Source organism: Scyliorhinus torazame, chromosome 19, assembly GCF_047496885.1.
Source record: "Scyliorhinus torazame isolate Kashiwa2021f chromosome 19, sScyTor2.1, whole genome shotgun sequence".
NCBI lineage: Eukaryota > Metazoa > Chordata > Chondrichthyes > Carcharhiniformes > Scyliorhinidae > Scyliorhinus > Scyliorhinus torazame.
Window position 1 is genome coordinate 83,612,924 of NC_092725.1, and position 18,623 is coordinate 83,631,546.

An 18,623-nucleotide genomic window follows, 5' to 3' on the forward strand; every position below is an offset into this window, starting at 1 on the left:
GATCCCGAACACGACGGGAAGATTCCAGAATGGAACCCTGGCTCAAAGACCTAGGGCGGGATTCTCTGGTCTGCCAGCTGCATTTTCTGGGATGGTGCGCCCCTGCCGTCAGCAGGATTCTCCATACCTGCAGCTGGCCAATGGGGTTTCCCCATTGTGGCCATCCCACACCATTGGGAAACCCACGGGCTTGGGTGCGCTGCCGGTGGACTGGAGGATTCTGCGGAGAATTCTGCTGCATAACTTGTACTTTTTTAATATAAAATGTGGAGGAACAGAGTTACAGGACCACTAATTTGTTTAAACAGCAAGAATTTTTTTTATTAAACATGAAAATATTGAGCATGATACTCTCCTCTTAGTTTAACAAATACACACAGATTTAAAGATTAACATGGATTACAAAGTACATCGTAAGCTACAATGGTCTTATTAACACAAGAAGTCCCTTTTTAGACACACAAGATGACTATGATCAATACACGCACTCCACTCTGAACCTAAGTTAGTGTCTGTGATTTTCTCCTCCGTATCCTCCCAGATGATTGTCACACAAGAGTTTCCAAACTCCACTCCCAAAAACACTCTTTAAATTCTTCTCTTGTACTAATACCTTTCCTAGGCAGTTTGCATTCCAAATTCCAGCCTATGTTTTACAAATGACACAAGCTTCTGCTACACTTTTAACTACAAATCTAGTCCAGGATTTCACACTAACCCCTTTAGGATTTCTTGGTCTTGACTGCTACACAAACTGCTTTACCTCTTGATTCCCAGACTATTAAAATGACATCAAATATTTCATCTACCATTGAAGTCTTCTGTGCCACTGTGATTGTCTCCTTAATTCAGAACACTTTTACTCTTCCTTGAATTCCTCTGAACATTACCTTGGTCTCTGTTCACTTAACTCGCTCTCTCTGTCCAATTGCGTAGTTATCTGGACTGTAACTTTTAGGAAGCCTGCCTCTTTGTAAGACCGGACAGGACGGAAGCTGCAGAGTTGAGAGATGTTCACTCCCTGATATCCTGTCTTCAACTCGTCTCAAATTACTTAAACAAAAATTTAAAAGCTTTTTCCCTTACAAGGACGTCCAATTGCTAAGCAGCAGCTACATGCTTATGCCTTTTGTTTATTTTTCATACCGTAACCCTAAGCACAATTGAAACCCAGTTGGAGGTTAACCAACCCCCACACATACAAACACCTATGTCCAGCATGAAACTAAGTACAAGTTTCACCCTTCCAGGCACAGAAACATTAAATTAAACCCACTTAAAACTATACCTTATTTCTAATGTTTACCAATACAAATATTAATCCCTTAAAATTACCTTTGTTTTCCTAACAGATTGTTGGAGAATGGAACCTTTGGACTTTCAATTAATAATCTTATCACAAAATGGTACAACTTTATTTCAGAATTCTAATAAATTGAAACTGAATGCAGGTGAAGAAAACTTCAGTATCAATACTAATCAGTATCAATAATGAATCACTTCAGTAACCTTCATTTTACTGGTGTTATAAAACTATTGAAGTTACAATCTGAACAGTGATCTTCTTGGTTTAGTTTGTGATAGCTCAGATTTACATTGTGATTATCCACAGGCTTTTTAATTTTGCCCCCCCTTAAGAAACACTATTTTAGAAAAGGATTATCTGCTGCCAGGTCTCTGCCATTCTGAATTGACTGTTGGACAGTACTTGCAAGCACCGCAGGTTGACATAATTTCACATTTTGTCCTCTCCTTGTCCGGCCCTCCCCAGGAAGAATCCTCTTGGTAGTTTCTTAAGACCCAGTTGGAAACAGGGCCTTGCAATTTTGAGGAATTGAAGGTTCAGCCTCAAGTATTATCATTCTGCTGCATAGGTACCAACTTTCACCAAGGCACCTCATGCATAGTTTTGGTAAGTGTAATTTTACATTTAAGTAGCATTTTGTAACCCTGAATAAATTGGCAGGAAAAAAATAGTCCAGGTATTTTTCTTTTCTGCAGTCCTGTTAAATTGATTACATTTTAAACTATAAAATTGCAAATGGTGTGCAAATGGTGTAAATCAAATGTCAATCAATAAGCCATTTGAACACAAGTTTAAACACAAGTAATCTTGATTACAAATTAAATACCTTGAGCCAACTACACTATTCAAGTCAATGGATCTTTGATTACAAAAGTGATTGCTGTCAAGTGCTCGGTTATAAGAATGATCACGCAGATTTGATGAACCAGTTGAAGGAGTAAACATTATCAGCATTACGTTTTGATAGTGGGATCAATTATAGATTTATTACACCTTACTTGATTTCAATAGCTATTACTGTTCTGGATTGTTCTTATAACTAGTATTTTTATTTGAAATTTCACTACTTCTATGCCTTCACTAACAGCCTTGTTGTATTTTCAGAGGGAAATCATGAATTCCACGAGCAATAGTTGATTACAAACAGCAATGTTAGCATGTTATTTATCAATATTTATGATAAATTCATTCAGCACTACAAACACTACAAACCCTATCAGCCAGTTTCCAACAACATTTTGGCATCCGATGCCAGCCAAACATAAATTCGAAGATTTTAAAATTATTTTTTCCTATCGCTTTCAAAATTACATGGAACACATTAAAACCAATATGTAAGGGAAAATGTTCTGAATCATAATAATAATCGTTATTGTAGGCAAGTAGGCTTACATTAACACTGCAACGAAGTTACTGTGAAAATCCCCTAGTCGCCACATTCCGGCGCCTGTTCGGGTACACACAGGAAGAATTTGAATATCCAATTCACCTAACAGCAAGTTTTTCGGGACTTGTGGGAGGAAACTGGAGGAAACACACAGACACGGGGAGAACGTACAGAATCCACAGTGTCCCAAGCCGGGAATCGAACCTAGGATCCTGGCGCTGTGAAGCAACAGTGCTACCCACTGTGCTACCGTATTTCATATAAAATCTCAACAATTAATTAGAGTTGGACTATAAATCCGAAGCCAATCTTTAAGGATGGGAAATCTGGATATATTTTCTCATAATATGCCAAAGACTGAGCCATATTGAATTGTTTGTCAATGTGTGTGCCAGCAGACATTATGTGAACAACGAATAAAAGCTCGTGAAGCAGACAGCATTCACTTAAAAAGATTCATCCATTCCTCTCTATAATGAATGGCTGGTGTACTGCATTTTCAGTGACTGACGGACAGCTTTGTGGACATAACTGAAATAAAAGATGAGATTGATTTTACAAAGCAGCAGGGAAAGGCAGTGGGTGTAGTGGTATTATCGCTGGACTAGTAATCAAGAGACCCTGGCTCTTGGGACCCGGGTTCAAATCCCATCACGGCATATGGTGAAATTTGAATTCAATGAAAATAAATCAAGGATTGTTGTAAAAACCCATCTGGTTCACTTTAGGGAAGGAAATTTGTCGTCCTTACCTGGCCTGGCCTACACAGCAATGTGGTTGATTCTTAAATGCCCTCAGGGATGGGCAATATGTGCTGGCCCAGCCAGTGACACCCACACCCCTTGAACAAATTTTAAAAATGTAACTTCATAGATTGAATATGACCACCTAACTCGCTATGGCATTTTTCATACATCACTGGAGCCATTAATGGAAAGAACATCCTTTTAAGATATTTTTGTCATCACTTCATTGGGAATTTCTGAACTTGCTGAATAGCATGGCAGGCTGACATATCCAGGACATGTCAATCTAGAAAAGAGGCAAGGGGCACAGTGGTTAGCATTACTGCCTCACAGCACCAGGGACCTGGGTGTGATTCTGACTTTGGGTGACTGTGTGGAGTTTGCAGGTTTTCCCAATGTCTACATAGGTTTCCTCTGACAGTCCACATATGTGCAGTTATGTGGTTTGTCCATGTAAAATTGTCCCTTAGTGTCCAAAGTTCAGGTGGGCTTACAGGAATAGATAGAGAAGTGGGCCTGGGTGGGTGCTCTTTGGGTGAGTCAGTGCAGACCTGATGGACCGAATAGCTTCCTTTTGCACTGAAGGTATCCTGTGATAACATCCAAAACCCCCCACAGAGGATGTGACCAGATGCATGTACAAGAGCATATAATTTAAATAATTATTACAACCCTACAAATACAGAAATATTGATTTCCAAGGTGATTCCAGTCTTGAAAGCTGGTTTGCCTTTGAGCAGAATCAAGGTAATTGGTAATTTTTTTGCTGTTGCAGTTAGGCCTTCGGGATATGTCTGGATATGTCTAGTACAGTACGAAGTCTCACAACACCAGGTTAAAGTCCAACAGGTTTGTTTCGATGTCACTAGCTTTCGGAGCGCTGCTCCTTCCTCAGGTGAATGAAGAGGTATGTTCCAGAAACATATATATAGACAAATTCAAAGATGCCAGACAATGCTTGGAATGCGAGCATTAGCAGCTGATTAAATCTTTACAGATCCAGAGATGGGGGTAACCCCAGGTTAAAGAGGTGTGAATTGTGTCAAGCCAGGACAGTTGGTAGGATTTCGCAGGCCAGATGGTGGGGGGTGAATGTAATGCGACATGAATCCCTGGTCCCGGTTGAGGCCGCACTCATGTGTGCGGAACTTGGCTATAAGTTTCTGCTCGGCGATTCTGCGTTGTCGCGCGTCCTGAAGGCCGCCTTGGAGAACGCTTACCCGGAGATCAGAGGCTGAATGCCCTTGACTGCTGAAGTGTTCCCCGACTGGAAGGGAACATTCCTGCCTGGTGATTGTCGCGCGATGTCCGTTCATTCGTTGTCAATCTTCTAGTAAGTAGTTATTCAAAAGATCGATCAAGGGTCTTGGCTCCAATGCAATCCACTCTGAACCAATGTTGCACCAGGATTGTCACCATTTAGTTCAAACACCTTTTTGGGAAGCAATGTCCCATCATCAAATAAACAGTTAGCTAATGTACCATAAAACCACCAATGCTGTCTATTTAGATATGCATCAAATTAAAAATATTCAAAGTCACAAGCACAAATCACAGTTCAAAGCTCACTGATGTACCAAGTGATTTCATCTTCAATCTCCTGAATTCATTTATTTGTCCTACAATATGGTGCACCTGCCTCCATCCACTAGCGGGACTGGGAAACGTCACTAGCATCAATATAGAAAGGATGGCTACAGGAAGACCCCCAAGGATTTTTCTTTCTATCGAGGCCACTCCTGCTGATCCAGAGCCAAGACCATTCTATTCCTCATCCACTTAAACAAGGCAGACTTGTTGGGAAGACAACTATCAATGTAGGTTTGACTAGAGTGATCTCACAAAAGTGGAGAGTGTAGAGAATATACAAACTGCTCACCGATGGTTGCTTTGCAAAGAGGAGAAACAGATCTTTGAACGATTGCAAAATAATTTGCAGATAAGAATCTTTGGTCATATAATCCTGAAGATCATATTTTATTTTGGCAGCCATCTGTTGGCCGTGTTGCGCTCTCATTCGGGCACGGTGTGGCCGGTGAATGCCGGGAGAGGCCTATCGCTGGCTTCCCAGTAGTCTTCACACCTCACTGGATCCACCCCGCGAGGTTTCCGAGTTAGGATCCTGCCCACTGGGGAGTCAACAAATGACACGCGATGAAGCCGTTTTTCAAACAACTTTGGCGAACTTACCTAGGATCCATCGGCCTTCCCAGTGAGGCTGCATCTGGGCGCCGTTCAGCACAGGTCCACATAAATGTGCACCAGGCGGAACGGCACCCAGGGGGTCTCCAGGCTTCGGAGGCCACTGTGTGGTCAGGGTCAATGCAATGTGGCTCCCTGGCCCTCTCCCTGGAACACAGGAACCTTGGCACTGCCCAGCTGGCACCTTGGCAGCCACCACGGCACAGCCAAGGTCCTGGTTGGCACTGCCAAGCTGGCAGGAACTGTATTACAAAATCCAAATACTGGTTTGGAAATCTCAAATAAAAACAGAACATTTTGAAAACACTCAGCAGATCGGATAGCAACTATATAGAGAAACAGGTTGCCAGATACAGAAAAATAGATATCATAGAATGGCTGTCTCCTGTGCTGTAGCCAATCAGATGTCATGCTAGTGCAGATTCTTTGCAAGAGTAATTCACCTAATGCCATTCTCCTGCCTTTCCCCCAGTTCTGCAAATCTTTCCTCCTCAGTTAATGGCCCAATTCGAATTTGAAAACCCCAAGTCAATCTGCCTCCACCACACAGTCATGCAGTGCTTTCCAGAACCCAATCATTCACTATGTAAAAGTTGTTCCTCATATCGCCGTTGCTTCTTTTCTCAATCACCTTAAATCAGTGTTCCCTGGTTTTCATTCCTTCATCAAATGGAAATACTCTTCCCCTTTCTACTCTGACTGGTCTCCCCATCATTTTGAATATCTCTATCAAGAAGTAACAGTTTTAAAGGAACTACAGAGGCAGGGAAAGGGTGAGGTGAGGGAAAGAACAAATGGAAAGGTCTGTGACATGTTGGGAAGAATGAAAGTTTAAAAAAAAAAAAAATTCAGAGTACCCAATTATTTTCTTTCCAATTAAGGGGCAATTTAGCGTGGCCAATCTACCTACCCTGCACATCTTTGGGTTGTGGGGTGAAACCCACACAGACACACTGAGAATGTGCAAACTACACACGGACAGTGACCCAGGGCTGGGATCCGAACCCGGGTCCTCAGCGCCACAGTCCCAGTGCTAACCACTGCACCACGTGCCGCCCTGGAAGAATGAAAGATAAAAGGACACAGAGATAACAGTGCAAGGCAAAAGTGGGTGGCAATGGGACAAGAAGAAAATGATGGTGGTGGAAATGAGAAAATGCAGATCACTACCAACAGCTGCTGTCCAAGGGATGGTTTTTTTCATCATCTGAAATTGTCAAACTGTGTTGAGTTGAGAACTCTGTAAAGTGCCAAAGGAACTAATGATTACAAATCAGGATGGTGTAATGCTTGGAATGAATTTGAAGGTGTTCCCATGCATCTGCTGCCCTTGTCCTTCAAGGTGGTGTAGGACGCCGGTTTGGAAGTTGCTATCGAAGGAGGCTTGGAGAGTTGCTGCAGTGTAGCTTGTTGCTGGGGGAGGGAGTGGAATATTTAAGGTGGTAGTGTTCTGATCAAGCAGGCTGCTGAATGGTATTGAGTTTCTTGAATGCTGTGTTCGAGCAGCACTCTTCTAGGAAAGTGGAAATAAAGCTCGAAAACAGCAACACAAGTTGATAGGGCCACAATGAGTATATAGTACATTTTTGGAGGAAGAAAATATGATTGCAGGAAGTTAGGATATTTATTTAGAACCTTGTTTAGACCATACTTGGAATAATGTGCTCTCCATACTGCAACCGAGGACAACATTCAGATCCAGAAGAACATACTGAATATATACACAAAATGATTGTTGTAGTTCTGATAAAGCTTCTGGATCGGAAAGCCTAGATCAATATTGGAAGATTTTGAAACTGAATGCTGATCGGGGAACCACTCAAAGGTTGAATCAGTGGCAGCCTAGAGCTGTTAAACAGTTATTTAATTTTCCCACTTGAGGACTTTCTACTAAACTACATCTGGAGAGGAAGCTACTGCAATTATTATGCAAAAATACACAACCTGGCTAGCAGAGAATGATCCCGTGAGTTATTAATTTTCATTGGACATTTACAGCCACTCATGACAGATTGAGGGTTGGAGGAGATTCTAGAGCAAAGGCAGGTATATTATTCATGAATGATTCCCAACAGAACTTGGTCCCAGCTTGGATTGGTTCATGTGCTGAACAGATCCAACCATGGATTAGCCTTGTTAAGCATAACTGGTGCCAATGTTTGTTCTTTTTTCTTCTTGAACTAAATATTGGTTAGTGGTTCTCAATTCAATATAAACAGTATATCTGGTTTTTGGCAGTGCACAATAGCGGAATATATACAATTCAGACAATGCCCATAATTTTTTTTTTTAAAGTTGCCACAGTCCCAGATAACCAGAGGCTGCTATCCCCTTTGAGGGAGGGAGCTGACTGGTGGTGATTTAACCTGAGGATCACCACACCCACGGCAAGGCGCAAGGTTGAGAAGGCGGGGCCTTCATGACTAGCTTCAGCTGGTAAGGAAATTGAACCAGTGCTGTTGGCATGAACACGAACCAGCCGTCCAGCCAACTGAGCTAAACCGGCCCCCATAATGCTCTTTTAGAAAGCATTTCACTTAGGACTGTTCCAGGTGGTAAATGGGGGAAACTTCCTTGCTTTCAGACCAGATAAGATTTAAATCTAGGGTCTACAAATGAAAGAACAGTGTTTACTCGAGTGCAACCTTTGCTTCAAAATCATAAATCAGGATTCTAAATTGATGGAACTATTAAACTCAGCATGAATTGTTGCTGCCAAGTATATAAGTACATACTAAGCAGCCAATAGTTTATTGTAACATCCGAGTTTTAGACAATATGCTATTAATTTGACGTTATTACTTGAATTGTTTAATTATAAATCTGTCTGTTAATTTATTAAGTTAGTCCACTCATCATTCAATGTGTATTATTGATCATCCCCATTAACAATACGTGTCTTTTTTTAAAATCCAGGATACATACAGGACATTTACAACATGGTTTAGAGCAAAAGGTATTTATTTAGAAAAATGCTGTTTTATACTTGTAATATGACAGTTTAAAGGGTATTTGTTCCAGCTACATTTCCAGATGTAACTGGTTTCAAACTTTGAGAATCTACATTCCCTCCCACTTACATTGCCAAGATCATTAGGCTCACAACAGCAAACCTCCTCTCAAATTCAGATCTCGAGTGCAGTTCCACAAAGAGGAAAACAGGGCTAATATGCATTGTCACATACCCAAGTCATGCCACAATTACTCAGATTCTCATGCTTCCATTAAAAATATTCACTGAATCCTAAGCGTCCTGTAAAGGAGAATAGCAACATGTATCCTAATTTTCAGTCTGCATGGAGTTCATATTGGTCAGATACCTATGAAGCCAGAGATTGAGAATGTGGAGTTTAATTATTATAATACAAATGGCAGAAATTGGTACGTTTGACTGAATCTCATTCATGACTCTCAGCATTTTCAACTAATACATCTTAATTAGTTAACAGGTGAGCTTTAGTAAAGGAGAGAATGGTGGAGTTAATCCGCCTAAATCTGTAAATTTACACATTTATAACTTGCAATTGATGAATTTGCTACTTTACAAAAGATTCACCCTGACCATTCCCAAACATCAGATTGAATCAGTATCACAAGAAGACCCTATTTTTAATGTTAAGAATCCAAATGAAATATGAACTGAAAGTCAGATAAACTTGCTGCAAGATATAAAATGAGATCTATATGAAAAAGGAGAAACAGCAAGACTTTGGTAATTTCCATAATTTTGTGACATTATTTTTATCTAGATTAGATGAAGGATTTAAATAAGCTAACTAACTAGGAAATGTCGGTCAGAACAGCCAATAGTTAATAAATAAAAAAAACAATGGTAAGAATGGAACAGTTAACCTCACATTTCTTATGGAAGCTGATAAGTGTTATAACAAGTTGTTTTGTTTTTATTGATGCCATCAATTCACTTCACCATGGCATACAGTCTTTTTCTAACAGGGTACATACTTAAAGAGAGAATCTTAACAGTAGGATTCCTTTTCAAAATTGAACAACTGAAAATAATTCTGATTAACATCCTTTTTCTTTCTGATCTATTTGAGTTTATTTTAAAAATAGTTTTGTATAAACTGAACGCTGATGTTCTTGACGAGAATTGGTTGGGAGTTTGAGCCATACAGTACGAGGGAACAAATAATTTCTAACACAAACCTCAACAGTGTATGAGTAATTCAGCTCCCTCACAAACTGGACTTACACTCCTCTCAGCCAGGTTCTCCTGAGCTGTATTAGTATACTATATAAAATTAAAAAAATAGAAAGACAGGAAAAAAAACCATGGTTGTTAATCATAATTATTTTATACTTTGACTTTTAAAAAGGCCACTGACTGTACGACATCCTCTTTAAAACAAATGTAGTTATGTGGAGACGGTATTGTATAGATAGAACACAAGCTGTAAAATGAGTTACGGTGTATGTGGTCCCTTGTTGGTTTCAGGCTTTTGTGCATGCAAGTGGTCATATCGCTTTCATAACCACAAGGACACACACATATATAAGGTCAAGTGCCTAAACTTAATTCTTATTCTACTTGAATAAATAAAACCAGTTGCTATATTCATTCTCAAGGTCATTACCTTTAGTAAAGCAAGTTAATTTAACTTATATTTACTAAGGAACAAGTTTCTTTTTTGATGCACTACCGACAAAAACTCTGCACAAACGTCCAAAGAGAAACTGCACCCAGAATGCATGGCCTGCCTAAGACATATGGCACTGCCACAACACAGGAAAAGCTACTGTCTAAAAAACAATGAACAAGACAGTCCAAAATCCATAGTGGGTGCTATAGATCAAATTCATAACAATCAACATCCATTTCATCATGGAACAAGTCCCAATCATCATCAGAATCTGAGAAGTCATCATCATGGCCATCTGCCAAAAGCATTAGCAGAACTTCACCAAGCTCAAAGGTAACCATTTCATCATCTTCATAGGAATCAGCATTTTCTCTCTCTTCAATGAAATCCCAAAAATGTGTCCTCTGTTGGTTCTGTGAGAAAACGTATGGAATTGTAAACAAATGAAAAAGGTTTTGAACGAACAACATCTCAATAATATGGTATTGGCCTCCAAAGGATAGTCAGCTGTTAAAAATGCTGCTATAAGGCAAATGATTCCCTCCCATCCTCCACAACAGCTAAGAAGAAACTGAGAGGATTAGTTATCCAGTCTGTGCGGACAGGCATTTGGACTACTCACTCTCAATAAGGCAGTGTTATGTGAATTTTCTGTTTATACATGTGCATATATTGAAGACAAGAGATTAAGCAACAATGGCACAGTGAAGAGACCAATGGAAAGAAATGAATCTCAATTTTGTCTTCAGGTCATACTGGCATTAAATACAGTGAGGCGTTTCTGGTGTAACCAGGTCAATTTAGCTATACTGGTCAATATGAAATATTGCATTTCAATTGACTTCCAATCCAATCAGATTTCCAAAAGAGTACAGTTCTATTACCATTTTACTAAAGACCCCGACTTGTACATTTTGGGGTTCTGATATTTGTATATATTTATACCATACTAACCTACTAATGCTAAACAGGTAATATCAGTGACAATTGTCAAAACACAAATGCAGTAGGCAATCTTTGCCAGCTCTATCTTAATTTGACGCTACATAATTTAGTTAGAATGAAACAATGCAGAGCATAAAACGGCATCACTCTTCAGGAAACCAAATATTTAAAAAAAATTACCAAAAACAAAATACTGCAGATGCTGGAAAACAGATATAAAACCAGAAAATGCTGGAAATACTGAGAAGGTCTGGCAGCAATGGATTGGAAAGAAACAGTTAATGTTTCAAGTTGTGACCTTTCATCAGAACTGAACCTATATTATATAGAAATCGTTGTTGTAGGATGTTCCACCATATCTCCCTATAATTTATTCAACACAGCTCTTCAATTAAAAAATTAGCAGAAAGGTGACATTCTTAAACAAAACTCACTTGTTGAACATATGGTAATATACTTACCCGATATCTACCCATTGATCCAATTGGCTTCCTCTGTGGTTGAGATTCTTCCAGACGACCATCAGGGTATGCATGTTTATAGAAACAGTTTCCCCCAAAGGGACAAGAGCCACGTCCCTGATCAAAGTATCGACATGCCTTGCTGCTGCAGAGGAAACAAAAAGTACTTAATGAATATTGAAAACGGTGGTAAAATGGCCAACGGCCTGAATTTTAGGCCCAATATATAATTGGACACTTTCATTCACAGCCACAGTAAGCCCATAGGCAGGCCTGATGGGAACTCGAACAGCCAAGTTTGAATACACTGAGCAGAGACAGACAGTCGGGACAAGTTAGGGCCTGCCCTGTAAACAGGACATCAGAAGATAATCAGCCCCATTCAAATGGATCGATTGTTGTGGATTGTCAGAATAAGCCAGACTTTCTGGCACCCAGATTTCCTGGCATTTCCACATATGGAATAAGGTTATGTGCCGACAGTATACCTGGAGATGGGCCTTGGGGTGGGTTCCTGGTGTCCTGCAGAGAGTTTCAATTAGCAAGTCCAGTGGGTTTTGCGACCCCCTCCCCAAGAACCCATTAGCTGAGAGCCAGAGAACTTTCCAGAAAGACATGAAGAGGGATATAGGAATCGACCACGATGACCTTCCCAGCGAAGACCCAGCACAGAGGCAACAGAGAAGATTTGATGGTGGACCAGAGGACAGAAAGTCACAGTATGCGAGACCCACCTTCGCAGACAGAGGCCTAGAGACAACCGACTCAGAGAATAGGTCCTGCAGCTCAATTGAGTTCATTTGCTCGGGTATTATTAAGAATCTTGGGATTATTGTAGTTGGGATAATTTATGGGGGGAGTAACTGTTTTTACTGTGTTTGATAATAAATTTGATTGAATTGTAAACTTGCATTTGTCCTTTGTTCATCTCGCAAATAAGTGTACTTGGGTAAAACGTTTGAATAATAAACTGTTCTAACTTCAGCCAATTAACTTAAAATGTGAGAGTACAGCTCAGAATAGCTTCCTTGAACATGTATGCTCGGTTGACAAAAGTACTGAGAAGAGAGTCATAGGTCTGAGCCCACACTCTACCATGATTATAAGAATAAATAATGGATAGAGTGGGCATATAGAAAATAGGACCACCATGCCACTCAGCCCCTCGAGCCTGCTCTGCCATTCAACATGATCATGGCTGATCCTCTATCTGACTGCCATACATTCGCTCTCTCTCCACATACCCCTGGATGCCTTCAAGTGTCTAAAGATCTATTTCCTTCTTAAATATATTATGTATAAAATATTTTGATGAATGAAACTAGCTTTATATCCCAGATTTATTAATTGAATTTAAATTCCACCATCCACTGTAGTGGGATTTGAAACCATGTCACCAGAGCATTAATAAAAACAGAAAATGCTGGATGAACTCAGCATGTCTGGCAGCATTTGATAAACAGAGATAAACAGTGTTAACATTTTGGGTCCGTCTGACTCTTTTTCAGAGCTGAAGAGGGGTAGAAATGTGATGGGTTATACTGATGGAGAAACTGGAACAAAATAGAAAGTCAGGGATAGGTGGGAGCTAAGGAGAGACTGGCTAAAATGCCATGCACACAAGACAAACGGAGTGTTAATAGTAGTTTTAAAGACTAAAGAAGGTGTTGATAGTGGTGTAAAGCCAAGGTAGCAGAATCAAGGGTTTTAATTTCACCAATTAATTCCAGATTTTTACTAATTCAATTGAAATTAATAAAACTCTGATTTAAAAGCCAGTCCCAGTAATGCTGATCATGAAACTATTAAAATGAGAAACATGCAAGGGCATGGAAATGTGTCAAGAACCAACCATTAGTAATGAAAAATACAAAATTGATAACTTTCCTGGAGTTTTACTTGATTTACTTTATTAGGAGAGAAATACATTTTGAAGCAAAAACAGTAAATACTGGACGATCTCAGCAGGTCTGACAGCATCTGTGGAGAGGAAGTGAGCTAACATTTCAAGTCTGGATGACTCTTTCTCAAAGAGTCTGGTTGACTCATTGATTATTTTCAAGAATCTTTTCTCAGGAAATTGGATAAAAGTCCACAATACAATAGGTGTACATAAGTGTCCTGGAATTACCTGGAAAGTTTACAGTGCAAGAGTGGAGATGCTGAATTTCTTACTGTAAGGAAATTCACACAACTGATTCACGGTGGCTGATAAATTGCACCACATACATGAATCCATTGTAAACCCATTTACCTCGTTAACTCAGCTTCACTCCAATGAAAAATAAAATGTGAGGAGCAAGTTTCCTACATTTACATCAGATCTGAACGTTTGTAAATTTACACCCAAAACTTAAGCACAGCATGACTGAAAGTTACAATATCAGGTGTTTTATAGTAAATATTTTTTATTTATCCTCAGATCTGCATTGTATTTTCTTCTGGCACAAGATCTGAAAAGGAAGAACGTGCAAGTTTACAGGGAGATGGCGGTGGAACTGCAGAAGGTAATTTGGAGAATCAGGCATAATGGACCGAAAAGCCACTTTCTGTGATGTAACAATTTATTACATTAAATACGGAAAAGCTTCCCCAATTTAATTTTCTTAAACATGCTTTGTTTAATGAATATAAATGATCGATGGCCTCAAACTTTTCAGATCAATAAAATTATTCCACACTTTACTCGGGTTCGGATTGTTTTGGTTGCTTCCATTTTGTACAGACATAGGCTGATGAGATTTTGTCAGAAAGGTTGGTGCATGAATTGACAATCAGATTGAGGAAATTCCTGCCTGGGTGGCAGTCACTGATGTCATTACCAGCATTACAATTTTAGAAAAAAAACCCTGCAAAAACCGTATAGCCCTCTAGAACTGAAACTCGCGGGCACTGATTTTCTTTTAGTACCAATGCCATCAATTTTCATTTGGTCTCCAAAAAGCAGTTTTGCTGAAGTGCAGAAAGAATAAATCTGGCCAAAAATATGGCAACATTTAAAACATAGAAACGAGAAAGGGGAGCTGTAATGAAAGCGAATGTTAGTCTGGAGAAATGTTTCAGTTCATTTTACCTCATTGCCTCTTTGTACTTTTTGATGAGTTTCTGTTTTTCTTCCTTTTCTTCTACCCAGTATTCACTTGGAATGACAAAATTTGACGTAATTCGACACTCAGGACAGGATCTGTGGAATTAAATTCAGGGATAATTAGTACAGGCAATATCATCAAATCATCTCAAATGGTCAAAAGAGAACTTAAAGGAAAAGGTTCATATTTATTTTCATAAACAGAAAATTACTGTAAAATGGAACATATAGCTTTATGCCTCTGCTGAAAAATGCATTTCAATAACTAATTAAAAATATGCTTCGCAGTGTAATGAAATTATCACTATAAACCTGGGGTGAGATTCTCCGACCCCCCACCGGGTCGGAGAGTCGCCGGGGGCTGGCTTGAATCCCGCCCCCGCCGGTTGCCGAATTCTCCGGCACCGGATATTCGTCGGGGGCGGGAATCGCGCCGCGCCGGTTGGTGGCCCCCCCGGCAATTCTCCGGCCTGGATGGGCCGAAGTCCCGCTGCTAGAATGCCTGTCCCGCCGGCGTGGATTAAACCACCTCTCTTACCGCGGGACAAGGCGACGCGGGGCGATCTGGCCCGGGGGGGGGGGGGGGGGGGTGCCCCCACGGTGGCCTGGCCCGCGATCGGGGCCCACCGAACTGCGGGCGGGCCTGTGCCGTGGGGGCACTCTTTTCCTTCCGCCTTCGCCACGGTCTCCACCATGGCGGAGGCGGAAGAGACTCCCTCCACTGCGCATGCGCGGGGAATCCTTGAGCGGCCGCTGACGTTCCCGCACATGCGCCGCCCGGCAATGTAATTTCCGCGCCAGCTGGTGGGGCACCAAAGGCCTTTCCCGCCAGCTGGCGGGGTGGAAATCAGTCCGGCGTGGGCCTAGCCCCTCAAGGTTAGGGCTAGGCCGGTCAAGATGCGGAGGATTCCGCACCCTTGGGGTGGCGCGATGCCGGACTGATTTGCGCCGTTTTTGGCGCCGGTTGGCGGACATCGCGCCGATTACGGAGAATTTCGCCCCTGATTCCGAATTTAGGTGATGTGCAACTAACACAAGCTCAAGACGTTTTGCATTAACTAGTGAAACAGTCCAGTTAATCTAAAATTTGATAAGTCATTGCCCTCAATTACTGATTTTTCTTCTTTTAAAGTATGCTGTTACGATAGAGTATACTTTGGAACTTCTGAAAAACTTCAAATGTATTCCATTTATACTGGAAGTTGGATACATAGTATTGATATTTCTCCAAACTCCTTGGAATTTTAAAAAATACCGCTAAGCAGTTGGAACAATAAACAAAATGTAGACTAGGCCTTCTTGCCATCATTTTTCAGTCTTTAGATTTAGGGATGGTGCAAAGAGACATGTGGGCATCTTCCGAAGCATTAAAGTAGATAAGTCCCCAGGGCCTGATGGGATCGACCCCAGAATACTGAGGAGGCAAGGGAGGAAAGTGCTGGGGCCTTAACAGTAATCTTTGTATCCTCATTGGCTACAGGTGGAGTTCCAGAGGACTGACGAGTAGCCAATGTTGTTCCATTGTTTAAGAAGGGCAGCAGGGATAATCCAGGAAATTATAGGCCAGTGAGTCTTATGTCGTGGTAGGGAATTTTTTGGAAAAGATTCTTAGAGATAGGATTTACTCACATTTGGAAACGAATGGACTTATTAGTGATGGACAGCATGGTTTTGTGAAGGGGAGGTCGTGCCGCACTAATTTTGTTTGGTTTTTTTGAGGAAGTGACAAAGATGGTAGATGAGGGAAAGGCAGTAGATGTTGTATACATGGACTTCAGTAATATCTTTGACAAGTTACCTCATGGTAGACTGGTACAAATGGTGAAGTCACATGGGATCAAAGAAGAGCTCGCACGTTGGATACAGAACTGGCTTGGGCACAGAAGACAGAGGGTAGCAGTAAAAGGGTGCTTTTCTGAATGGGAGGCTGTGACTAACAGCATTCCACAGGGATCAGTTCTGGGGCCTTTATTGTTCGTGGTGTATATAAATGATTTGAAAGAAAATGTAGCTGGAGCTGGTCTGATTAGTAAGTTTCCAGATGAGACAAAAATTGGTGGAGTTACGGATAATGAAGACGATTGTCAGAGGATACTGCCGGATAAAAACTGGTTGGAATCCTGGGCAGAGAAATGGCAGCTGGAGTTTAATCCGGACAAGTGTGAGGTAATGCATTTTGGAAGGTCCAATGCATGTAGGAATTACACAATAAATGGTAGAACTCTTGTGAGTACTGACAGGCAGAGAGATCTGGCGTCAATGTCCACTGATCACAGCAAGTGACAACGCATCTGGATAAGGTGGTCAAGAAGACAAACGGCATGCTGGCCTTCATCGGTCGGGGCATTGAATATAAAAATTGGCAAGTCATGTCGCAGCTATACAGGACCTTAGTTAGGCCTCATTTGGAATGTTGTGTACAATTCTGATCGCCACACTATCATAAGGATGTGGATACTTTGGAGAGGGTACAGAAGTGGTTTAATAGGATGTTGCCTGGTATGGAGGGCATTAGTTACGAGGAGAGGTTAGTTAAACTCGGTCTGTTCTAACTGGAACGACGGAGGGTGAGAGGCGACCTGATAGGAGGTCTACAAGATTATGAGTGGCATGGGCAAAGTGGATAGTCAGCTGCTCTTTCTTAGGGTAGGAGAGTCAAGCACTAGGGGACATAGGTTTAAAGTGGGGAAAAGTTTAGAACTGATGTGCGAGGCAAGTTTTTTTTTAACACAGAGGGTGGTAAATATATGGAACGTGCTGCCTGGGGAGGTGGTGGGAGCAGGTAGAATAGCGGCATTTAAGGGGCATCTAGACAAATACATGAACAGGGTGGGAATGGAAGGATATGGCCTCCGTAAGTGCATACGGTTTTAGTTTAGGCAGGTACCATGGTTGGCGCAAGCTTGGAGGGCTGAAGGGCCTGTTCCTGTGCTGTATTGTTCTTTGTTCTTGATAATTGCAAATGTTATAGCCTTGTTCAAAAAAAATTGTTACAGACAAGCTAAGCAACTGCAGGCCAGCCAGTTTAACTTCGGTGATGGAGAAACGTCTAGCAACAATGAGATAAAATTAATCGTCAGTTGGACAAATGTGGGTTAAATTAAGAAAAGCCCACATGGTTTTCTTAAGGGAAAAATAATGTTTAACCAACTTCCTGGAGATTTTGAACAGGCAACAGAGAGGCTTGATGAGGGCAATACAGTTAATGTGGTATACATGGATTTCCAAAAAAGCGCGATACAACAGACTTGTGAGCAAAGTTATAGCTGAGAACAAAGGATAGCAGCAACATGGGTACAGCATTGGTTGACTTATAGGAAACAGAGAAAAATGATTGATGGATGTTTTCCAAGCTAGGGCAAGGTTTGCAGTGGAGTTCCCAGGCGCAGTGTTTCGACCATTGCTTTCCCTGGCATATGTGTTAATAACCTAGACCTTCAAAGCACTGGGCACAAAGTTTGTGGATGATACAAAACTTTGTGAACTGTGAGGAAGACAGTGTAGAACTTCAAAAAGGACATGGACAAGTTGATGGAATGGGCAGACAAGTGGCAGATGAAATGCAAAACAGAGAAATGTGATTCATTTTGGTAGGAAGAACAAAGAGACAATACAAAATAAAGGGCACAATTCCAAAAAGGTTGCAGGTACAGAAGGGTATATGTGCACAAGTCATTGAAGGTGGCAGGACAGTTTGAGAGCACGGTTAATAAAGCATACAGTATCCTAGGCTTTATCAATGGGGTTATAGGAAAACAAGTTGAACTTGTAGAAGACATTAGTTACCCCTCAGTGGGGAATATTGTGCCTAGATCTGGGCCCCACACTTTAGAAAGGATGGGAAGACATTCCAGGGATGAGGAACTTCAGTTATGAAGATAGTTTGG

The 18,623-nt window shown here is 41.1% G+C and overlaps 1 protein-coding gene across 2 annotated transcripts in view; it reads right to left on the minus strand.

Annotated features, from left to right (window-relative positions):
- Nucleotides 1-295: 295 nt before the first annotated feature.
- The window catches only part of mkrn1 (makorin, ring finger protein, 1), a 101,207-nt gene continuing 82,879 nt past the window's right edge, over nt 296-18,623 (minus strand). The window contains exons 6-8 of one of the 2 annotated variants that reach the window (XM_072484624.1): nt 14,722-14,832; nt 11,649-11,790; nt 296-10,655 (exon numbers count right to left, since the gene is read on the minus strand). In XM_072484624.1, coding sequence (XP_072340725.1) covers nt 10,446-10,655; nt 11,649-11,790; nt 14,722-14,832 — 463 coding nt within the window. In that variant the 3' untranslated portion in view covers nt 296-10,445. Of the gene's footprint in view, nt 10,656-11,648; nt 11,794-14,721; nt 14,833-18,623 lie in introns of both variants that reach the window. The other variant, XM_072484623.1, reaches the window with a different exon arrangement.